The following is a 10,871-nucleotide window of genomic DNA, read 5'->3' as shown; positions in this document are numbered from 1 at the left end:
CTCCCCCCCCCCCCCCCCAATGCATTCTTTATGTCTTTAAGTTGGTGTTTTAGAAAGTGTCATGTATTGTCCTTTTTAACAGTATCAGTTTTATTCTATTTTCAAGCAGATATTTGCATACTTGTCTCATTGGTGTGTAAAAGATGGTTTCTATTCAAGGACCCTACACAAAGTCTCATTGTACAGAATATTAGCCAGAAATTTAGAGTTCAGGTGTCTTATGTGTGTAAATAAAAACCTAGATCTGCCTTCATTTCATCCGTCTCTCTGCTCATTTTTTCCCGAAGTGCTGTTCCTCTGTGCTGACGTACCAAACGGAGGAACATCTCCGTGGTCACTGCAGTGTTTGGTGTCAGTAATCTGCAAATTGCAGCTCCTTAAATGACATATAGATGATAACAACTTTAAAGGAGGAGTAATGGATTCAGTTGATTATGGATTAAATTCTCTCTCATTTTAATTGTGATGTCTGATTCCACAGTGCTAACAGAATGAAGAGAGGAGTACTACTGCAGGCACAGTGTAAGTCACAGTAATTGTGCACTCCATTAATCTTATTTTCTTGATGCCTTTGCCTCCCTCCAGTCTGCTTTGTCGACTTCATTTTGTCGCATACGAGGCTCAAACAGCCTGAACTTCTTAAAGCTCTTCATAATGCAGCCAACTTGACCAAATTTTATGTTGATCTGTGTGTTACCTTACTTCTGTCTTACTCACCGTTGAAGTCTTTGAATTTACATGCCAACATTTCCAAACTCTCTCTTTTCTGTGCCAGTTTTGACCTCTTGCCTTATTTGCAAGTCTCCTCGTTCTTTGATTTGTCAGAAAAGCAGTTTTTTTGGAGCAGTCCTGCGTGGGTTAGGTGTTTCTTATTGTGACCCGTACTCCTCTCTGATGGGGATGCTTGGGAGGTAGGACCAAAACCAGGATATGGCTAGCATACTGCTCGCGATTCTGTCTGCACATGTCTTGGCTTAATTGTAGGTGTCTGTGTCCTGTTGCATGTTGGATTGATTAGCCCAGAACTCTCTTGGAGCCTGTGCTGCCAAGCCAGATGGTGGCTTTTGTTTTTACTGTGTTGGCGTATTTTCTTTTCCTTTTCTCTTTCCTTCTTGCATGAATCAGCGAGCACGAAAAATTACGTTTCCACCAGCTATGTGTTTTCTTGCATTTACATCCTTCTTTCTGTGATGCTGAGGAGTGTTTCCTGTGAAAATTCTGAAACTTGCTATGCTGGGAAAATTTAGCCAGGTCTATGCATGACTTTGTAATGGTTTGACTAAAGGTGCGACATTGAACTGGTGCAGTTACATGTGCATGTGCACACATTGCTTCAGACAGCTTTTATGTGTCCACGCTGAGGTTACATTGATTTAACTCATTTAACTTCACACCGTGTGTGTGTCAAAGCAGTTTGTAAATACATAAAACAGGTATTAAATCTTTTTTTTTCTCATTTTCACATGCTATTTCTCCTTAAGTACAAAGTGTTGAGAGTGTTTGGGTGGTGTTAATTAGAAAACTTGTCTTAAACCTTTTCCCAGGAGTGAGCATGGATTTATTATGGATTTTTTTACGCATATTGGTTTCAGTTGATGGCGTTTCTCAGCGGTTGCTTCAAAAGCATAAGCTAGTTAAGCAGATACTCCAATGGGATCATTGCCAATGAAACATAATATATTTACTTACCTTTTTTTAGTGTTATGTCACAAATTAACACCCCCTCCAAATCTAGATATAGTACAGTTACATGTTTTCGATCATTTACATTAAAATATACAGTAGTGTGATAACCTCCTCATGATTTTTGCAGCGATAGGTGACAAAAGGTATGCTCTATTAAAATCTTCTTTATTGTGTAAAAACTAGTTTGTTACCTAAAGTCTTTTGTTTAGTCTCTTGCTTGTTTGCACTTTTTTCCTCCCTTGACGTGTTTACTCAAGGCTATAGATACTCTCTCACCTATGGGAAAGGCATTCTCCAGGGCTTAGGAGAAGGAAATGTCCTCACATTAGGAGATCTTGGGTTTTGTTTCCTTATCTGCCACTGGCTTGGAGAGGCTTTGGACAGACAATTTAACTTTGCTGTATACATGTGTTCCCATTGATGAAATCAAGCTATTTCTTCAAATATCACAAGACTACTCTGATTACTTGGGAAGTGCTTTTAAGTTATTTAATAAGAAAGTGCTATTAACTGAAAAGTGCGTCATAGAGAAAAGCTTCTAGAACAGTAGTGTGGTTCTTGGTTTATATCAGAGTAAAGGGAGGAGAAGTTTCTTTTACTTGGCGGAGTGACTTTATCTTCCTTTTCATAGATTGAACAGCAGTGTCTTTATACCCTTTACAGAAATGGGATACAGTGCTTCTGTTTTGTGGATGAGAGAACAAGTTTCATGTTGATTTCTATTGTTTTTTGTAAAATTATTCACCTGAAAAAAACAGTCAAAGCGAGAAGATGTGGTATCTTCACATTCTGTTTTGATTTTGTTTTGATTTTGTTTTTTGGAATGGCAGACCCCTACTAGGAACTGGAACATAAAAGAAGAGTTGCTTTGGGTGAACGATGCTCAGAGATACTATGAAGTCCTGGAGTGACAGCCAGTCAGACCTCTACAGCAGTGACCAAGAAGAGGAAGAACAGATGATTTTTGGAGAAAATGAAGATGATTTGGAAGAGATGATGGATTTAAGTGACTTGCCTACCTCGCTCTTTGCTTGCAGTGTTCATGAAGCTGTGTTTGAGGTACAGGAGGAAAAGGTAACGTAGAGAGAGGCACATTTGGGGTATAGTATTGGAAGTATAGATACAGCTGTTGAACATTTTTGTCTGGATTTTCAGTGTATTACTGCATATTATAATTGAGGGGTAAAAAACAACCCAAAGTGTTTACCTGGTAAGCTCAGATCAGAATGAGTACAGTTACCCAAGAGCAGATAATACTACACTTTTCTGGCATTTGAAATTGTTAATGGATATACAGTGCTTCTTCCATGAAAAGCTCTTCTGATTTTTTTTTTTTTTCTCTTTATCCAAGGTACTAAATCCAAGGGCAGATTTAAATAAAATCTGAAAGCAAATTTAAATGTGTTATTTCAAGGCAAGGATTCTGTTAAGGGTATTATAAATTTGCAGGGTGTGTGTTCTGACTTGAACATCTTGAAAGTGGCTTATAAAGACCTTATAATAAACTAAATCTTCTCTGGCTTGCTAACATTTTTATTCATTCAAATCTGTGCTTCCCCTTTGCTTCCAAGAGCATCAGGAATAATTAGGTACATTACATGAGTGAGGGAAAATAGGAGGGGCTGATATGAAAGCTTTGGTCTGTGGCTTTTTCAGTTTCAGTTTACAAAAGTACTTACGAAGCCTACAGTTTTGCTGGGAAGTTTTCAACATCTGAGGGTGTCAAATAGGAAGTGCTGCTCTATGCCTCAGAGTTCCTAAATGGTGTACTTATATTTAAGTCAATCTTTCAAATACTTACTGTGAGCTGAATTCCTAAGACAGTGCTCCTAACAAATGGACATAGTACATTCAAAATAAAAGGAACAGTGATCGGTTGAGAACGTGCATGTGGTGTCACACAAACAGTTTGTAAAGCAGCTTACAGATCCCCTTTCGGGTAGGAAGGAGGATATTACACGAGAGCTGTTGCTCTTGTAGTTTCTTGTAATTGTATTCCTATGGGTACGAAAGAAGGGTGCCAGAAAAGGCTGTTGAGTCTTCAGTGGCTTCTTTTCAGATGCAATGCTTTATTTTTTTTGTTCCCATCTTTTATAGGGAGAATGAGATACAGATCATTAGCCATTATTTATATGCCTGGTGTCAAATGCTTTTCTTCAAAGAGCATGAGTTGTTGCTAGCCTATGTACATCAGTAGCAGAGTTAATTTCTAGCCCTGTATATTAGTGCTGTTTTTACTGGAAAACAAAATAGGCAATGCATAAGAGTATGTAAATCACGTCATCTAATTTAAAAAAAAAATGCAAGATGACGTCTCCCTTTCTAGATAAATTTTTCACTCACTGATGAGTAATTTAAATTGTTATTGTTGCTACTAGATCAGCGTCTAGTTCAAAAGACTTTTGTAAATGGGGAGCACTCTGTTTTGGCAGTTACTACCCTTGGAAGAAGGTAGTAAAGCATCAGTTGACCAATGGAACATTAAATAATGCTCTGGACTAATTTAACTCTGATGCTACAGAAACAGTGCCCCATAATTCATTGTGTGTCTGGTGTAGAACGTGTGCACTGGAAACATTGCCTCGCTAAATTGTTTTGCACGTGTCTGCATGTGATTTGTCATTTTAATGGACATTTGCTTTTTTCCATGAAAGTATTCCCACAGTATGTACATGCATATGAGGTGTGCTACCTTTTTCTCCAATGATACTGGGATAATTAGTTGCCACATTAAACTGCTTGTAAATTTAACCACAAATTTAAAATTTTTCATTTAAAATATAAAGTATACTGATTGTACTGTCAGCAGGCTCATCTAAGCTGATTGTCATAGCCAAGACATTAGTTTAGGCTAAGTCAGAAATATACATTATATCTATAAATTGAATATTTACTATGCAGACTTCTTCGTAGTGCTCAGAAGAATAGAGGTGCTGTGACACATTATATGGCTTTTATCTGTTTTATGCAATTCAGCTTAGTCAGCCCCCGGACACACATTTCAATGGCTTGATTTACATCTGCCTACACCTTCCTGAATGTGCAGCAAACAGTTAATGAAACAAATGGAAACTGTGCTGTCTGTGCACGAACAGAAGGCAATTTGAAAATTTGTAGTGATTTGGGGTTTTTTTGGGGAGGGAGGTGTGTTTGATGGCACTTACGGTTTTGCTACCCAACATTCTAGTTCATTTGGTAACGCTAGCAAAGCTAGCAGCTCTTGCAAGCAGACTGTCAAAATCAATCTTCCTCTTCCCTGATTTTGTAGTAGTTACAACTGTACAAAGTAGATTGCCCGGTTCTGTATGTAGGCACAAATATTTTATGCTCAGCATTTTCAGTTGTGAAACTTCACATAAGTGAGTAATGATTAATATTCTGGTGAGGAAAAAAGGCTAAAGAGACACTATTGATTTGAAATCTGTATATTTAATTCTTAGGAAGCACTTTGCTTAAGTTCTGTTTCTGCCCTGATTCTTTCATCTATTTTTTGGACATTTTCTAGCTATATTTCTGGTTTTACTGCTGATTTGTTAAAGCAACACTTAAACATTAACAGTTCATGTTGAATTGGCTGTTAAGTTGTGGAATTTAATGCGGTCAGCTTCCACTTTTGTTTAAGTGGTGCAGGTTAAATGCACGGTACGCTTACAGAAAAACTGTAAGATGTCTAAGTTGGCATACATCTCTTAATAATTTTGTCTTTTACATAGCATCTAAAAGTGTTTTTTCAAGTTTGGTTCAAACAGCCAAAGGTGAAAAATTCAGATAGAGTAAAAGTATGTATTGTTTCTTTCTCAAATATCTTTTTGAGGGTAGTGTCATGATTGGAACACTGTCTTCATAATTTTCAGTTGCAGGGTTGATCCACTAGATTGCAGTTTTGTGTTTGTCAAGTATAAAATTTGGCCAGTGTGCAGAAGGAACAGGTTTTCTGACTTGTTGAAGACCTTGACATTGTACAGATTGGAGAGAATTGCGCAAGAAAATAATATTTTTGTTAAAACCAACGTGGGCATTATCTGAAGAATTTCTTCAGTCCTATTTAAAATGAAAGCCCCTCATCCTGTGATTGGCATGATGAAGGCATCAACAGGATTTTTGTAGAGAGATCGGTGTCTGTTGGAATCAAGCAAATTAACTATTGTCATTGGAAAGAGTTCTTAATGAAAAAGTATTCCTTTTCCACTTATTTGCTTATGTAGATCTCTCTATGTAACTGAATATTATCAGAACATAGTAAATAAAATTGAAAAGAGATTGCTTGCATACTTCTCATCTATTGATTTTAATCTGACTTTTTACAGTGAATGAAAATTTACACTAGGAAATTTCCTAGTGCACTTACACTAGGGGGAAAAAAAATCTGCACATTAGGTCTCTTGTAGATCAGAGGACTAGTAAATTAAAACATTGATTTTTTTTTTTTCAATTTTTTGTTTTTGTGAACAAGTGTTGTTTAGTAATAATAGATTTTTGTCTCTTCCAAAGTAGTCTTACTCATTCATCCTGAGAATTTTGACATTTTCCCTAGGCACTCAGTACTTTAGTTTATCTAATATAAAAATTAACTGATTTGCAGAGTGTTTTTGGAGATGCTTGGGTGAAAGTCATGTGCAAGTACCAGTATTTTTGTTGACATCTGCACTTTTGAGTAACTGTCGCTAGGTGGCAGTTTATGTATTAAGAGTTTTATGGGCTTGTTCATGTCAACGTGCTCTTGGAATTCAGATTTAAACAGTGAGACAAAGCAGTAACTGAATACGGATTTGTGAGTTGGGGTAACTGAGGGAAGTATGGAGTGTGCAGGTTTAGAAGGCAATTAAGGAAATTATTGGGATTTGGGAGAGGAAGGTGAAAGGAAAATGTGTTTTCATTGAGTGAAAATGTTCATTTTGTGTTTGGTTGTACTTCATCCCTAGGAAAGATTTGAAGCACTTTTCACAGTCTACGATAATCAAGTTACATTCCAGTTGTTTAAAAGCTTTAGAAGAGTAAGGATAAACTTCAGCAATCCAGAGGCAGCAGCAAGAGCACGGATAGAACTGCATGAGACTGACTTCAATGGAAAAAAGCTGAAGCTGTACTTTGCCCAGGTATTACAGAACACTGAGATGCGTCCCTGTTTCTTCTTTGTTCCATTTCTGCCCATGAGTTTCATTTGTGATAAATATCTGCAGTTACCTTCAACCTCATTCTTCTACACCGAGATGTATTATTTCTACTCATTGAGAAATTCAAGCTTTAGGGGACAGTTTTGCTTTTCAGCTTGAGCTTACAGAGTTGTGACTGATATGGAACAGTCGCTGCGTAGCGACACAAACCACCTTCCCCCATACATAAACAGAAATGTGCTGAAAGAAAATAAGTGGGTCCAAAGATCTCTTTATAATAGGTGCTTTACCAGCATAGTCGTCTTGTTGGAGTAGCAGCTTGCATGTGTCATATACGGCTACGTTGTCAACGCTTACATAGGCCAATTTCTTACCTGCAGCATTTCTCTAAGGTGTCATACCAAGAACTGACAAAAGCTATACTACTTTTATTTTTAAAGCTAGGCTGAATTAAGCATTGCTAATATGGGGAATGGTCATGCTTTTATTGGGGAAGTAGGCTAAATAAAAAGAGAATTAATATTTGTCATCTTATTCTGTGTCTCCCGGCTTTTGTCTTCAGGTACCGGTATCCAGTGAAATAGGTGACAAGTCCTACCTCCTTCCTCCACAACCTGTTAAACAGTTCCTGATATCACCACCTGCATCTCCACCAGTTGGATGGAAACAGAGTGAAGATGCAACTCCCCTGATAAACTATGACTTGCTTTGTGCTGTCTCCAAGTTGGGACCGGGTAGGTATATTTACTTGCTTTTGTTGTGTTACTTAACTTCAAAAATAGTTATCGAGGGAATTTATCTACTTATCTTTCTTTCTGTGAGAAGAAACTGAGTCTCTCTTATGTGATGTTTCTTACTTGAATAAAATGATCCATCACTTTTTTTTAACTTAGTTCGTTAATCGATTGAAAGTATAGCACAGGACTGGATTGTGTGGTACTAGCTCCATCACATCCATTCATTGAATTTTGTCATAGTCTCAGTATTAAGTAACAAACGAGAGGAATGAAAAGTTCGGTCTCTTGCAGATGGACAGCTCCAGTTGTTTAGGATGCTAATATGTACTTGTTGTGTTTAATCGTCAAACTTCTGTATAAGCCTTCCTAGGAAACATGCTGTTTGCTTTCTGTGAAAAGCAGGGAATCGGGAGGTTTAATGTTTTCAAATGCTTTAGTAGCTTTTCATCTACAAATGTCATGTAAATGTACAGCATAAATGATGTCGCTTAAAAATTTGCATGCTGCTTGTCTTCTGATGTCTTCAGTGTTTCATGATAGTTTCTTACATCCCTCCCTCCCTCCCTTCCTTTAAATATCAATTAAATGATTGATTGTATTCAAAGCACAGTTAACAGATACAGGGACTATTTTAAAACATTTAACAGGTCTGGGGAAGTGTGGAAGTTGAGCAAATTAAAGGTGAGATGGGAAAAATGATTGTGTTACTGCAGCTGTTAAGGAGTTTTTGAGATAAAGTGGCTTAATGCTGTTCCTTGGGGATGTTCTTAGCATGATTTTTGTTTGCTGCTCTTCAGGGGAGAAGTACGAGCTTCATGCAGGAACAGAATCAACTCCTAGTGTAGTTGTCCATGTCTGTGAAAGTGAGACAGAAGAGGAAGATGAAATAAAAAATCCCAAACAGAAGATCATGCAGACAAGACGTCCGGAACCACCTGCAACAGTACTGAATGAATCTAAAGCATTTGATTGTACACTGGAGGTAGGGGGTACTATGCACTGTTAAATTGTGTGATGCTCAAGATAATATCAAAAATCAGACACTTAATGGGTACATGTGTTGATGTCTGTACTGCTGCTATATGTTATGTATAGCGACAACAGATTTTACTTGTAGTTGTCTCTCATGTTCAAGATTTTGGATGCCAATGCTCTGAAAAGCACTTTAATTTTAGGGACTAGTCCCCCAAGTGTAGCAAATCCACCTGACTTGAAATAGTGAAAAATAGGAAGTCTGGTTGTGGTTTGTTTTGTTTGATTGTTTTTCTTTTTTTTTTTTTTTAAGATGTTACCCTTTTCTTTATACTGTACAGTGTGATGTACCAAGTGGTGAAATAATATCTTACTTACTGTCACAATTGGATTCAAGGAAGTTCATTGTATAGTGATTAAAAGCTGATCTGTACTGGTACAACAGCTTCCAATGAATGTAATTGTTAAATGCAAGTGAAACCTACTCTTTATGCTAAAATTCCTTCCCAGCTAGTAATCTGCTGAGGTGAAGATTAATCTTTGCTTTTCTCAGAAATGCCAAGTACGTGGTTTTAATTTGACATGAGGCACAAATACACGTATGGAACTAAATTCAAGTAGTATTGCTAACTACGCAGAGAAGAATGCAGGAGGAAGAACCACAGACCACTGAGAAGGCAGACTCCGAGTCTGTCGCCGACACTACTGCTGCTGCTGTCTGGGGTGGGAGGTACACCGGTAGGTACGATGGTTTGCACTGATGCCTAATTAGGAGTGAATTACAATATGTAGAGTGAAATACGGATTCAGCTGTTGAATGTGTTGTCTCTGATCTTCTCTGAAAATATGGTAACGTTTGTTCCTTTACAGTCCTAGAGAGGGCCTACGTTTATAAATAAATTCCATGACTGTTATGACTAAATTAAGTTAGGAGATAAAACATCTAGGGTTAGTTTTTAACTTGTGCTCCTAAACTTCTCCAGTCTGTTTCGTATTTTTTTAAGACAATCAGTTGCCTGGCTTAGCCAGTTTTTATGCCGTTTCAGCCCTTGTTTGCTGTTTTTCATGAAGACTTTTTCTGTGTGGCATCCTGTCTGTCTGATAGAGCATCTGCTACTTTAGAGACCAAGATGCATCTTTTAAAATACAGACCTTTAATTTTGTGATCTTGTGTTAAGTGTTTTGGTAGGAGGAAAATATGCCTCGGTATAATGACACATGCTCCTATGCTTTTATGCTATTTTATAACCAACCTTTTTTAGTCTAGACAGATTCTTCTTTTTTCTATTTAAAAAAATATAATTATTTGTGAACAAACCAGGCTGCTGATGTTCATATATATAAATAGTTCAGAAATTGGCCTTTTTCAAATTCATTTTAGTGTGTTTCAATTCTACATGAAGTGCTTATTGAATTTTCAAAAGTGTTTTCACTTGATTGACAACGGAGAGAGAAAGTAATGGTCATGAATTTGCATGGGTAGTTTTCAACTCCGTATTGTGCCAGCTCGTGATCCCTTCCTGCCACCCGCTTCAAGTTGCAAAATGGGATCCTGCAGGCAGGTCCCCGTTCCAGAGGCAGGAATAGTATATATTGAAAAGGTAGCAAAAAGGTTTTTGTTCATCGTGCCTCCACAGGCGTGATATTTATGTCTCTCTTCAGGCATTAAACTCACTCAAAGCCCGACTTCTCTGTCTCACTGTTCCACATTACTAAAAAAAGAAAACTAACAAAAAACTTGTATTGTCCATCAGGCTTGTGTAGTTTTTAAAATTCCAGAAGTCCGTTTTGGATTTTCTGTGGTGTTTATATTTCGTTACTGTTTAATTTCTACCCCACTGTAGAAGTTGCTGTAAGTAGGAATAAGTGGAAAACCTTCAGAAACAGTTTTATAAGGCAAATCAAGCAAGTAATGTTGTCAATGTATCTTGTGTAAAGTGTATAACAACTTGCATTCCAACATCTCTCATTGTGTAAAGACACTTAAAATAAAAACAATGCAGTGCCATTCACATGTGGTTTTTTAACTGTATTCCATATTGGCCCAAGTTTGATATGTAAGTTTTCTAACAGTATTGTATGCTTGTGCAATTGAGTGAACAGTCGAGATAGTTTATGGTTTTCCATAAGCAAATTATTGGAAAAATAGTGCTGAAGAAGTTGGGGATTTCAACAGAAAAATCCTGGGAAGAGCTGGGCTGAAGGAGGGACCGAGAAGGTTTTTACGGTGTTTTTGGGTGCCTGTCACAGCAGAGTTCCATTTGGATGTTTACCTCGCATTAATTTTGAATGGGAGTTTGATCTCTGCTCAGACTGTTGTGGGAGAGAATGTCCGGGTTGGGTTGCACTATTAAGCTCTGTA

General features: G+C 37.4%; 1 protein-coding gene across 1 annotated transcript; it reads left to right on the top strand.

Moving 5' to 3' along the window:
- Positions 1–2,521: 2,521 nt before the first annotated feature.
- Positions 2,522–10,550, top strand: RCAN3 (RCAN family member 3). Its single transcript, XM_009332134.1, has 4 exons — positions 2,522–2,760; positions 6,609–6,782; positions 7,363–7,534; positions 8,335–10,550. The coding sequence occupies exons 1-4, from the start codon at positions 2,566–2,568 to the stop codon at positions 8,541–8,543; spliced, it is 750 nt and encodes a 249-aa protein (XP_009330409.1). The 5' UTR covers positions 2,522–2,565; the 3' UTR covers positions 8,544–10,550.
- The last annotated feature ends 321 nt before the right edge of the window (positions 10,551–10,871 follow it).

Source organism: Pygoscelis adeliae, unplaced genomic scaffold, assembly GCF_000699105.1.
Source record: "Pygoscelis adeliae isolate BGI_AS28 unplaced genomic scaffold, ASM69910v1 Scaffold359, whole genome shotgun sequence".
Classification (NCBI taxonomy): Eukaryota; Metazoa; Chordata; class Aves; order Sphenisciformes; family Spheniscidae; genus Pygoscelis; species Pygoscelis adeliae.
The sequence above is the reverse complement of the archived record's forward strand: the minus strand, read 5'-3'. Positions and strand labels throughout refer to the sequence as shown.

What these genes read in the sequence shown, in the direction of transcription:
- RCAN3 (XM_009332134.1), top strand. Translation starts at nt 2,566, where the DNA reads ATGCTCAGAGATACTATGAAGTCCTGGAGTGACAGCCAGTCAGACCTC. An exon ending in TTGAGGTACAGGAGGAAAAG is followed by an intron (nt 2,761 to 6,608) that starts GTAACGTAGAGA and finishes CTTCATCCCTAG; the next exon opens with GAAAGATTTGAAGCACTTTT. An exon ending in TGAAGCTGTACTTTGCCCAG is followed by an intron (nt 6,783 to 7,362) that starts GTATTACAGAAC and finishes TTTTGTCTTCAG; the next exon opens with GTACCGGTATCCAGTGAAAT.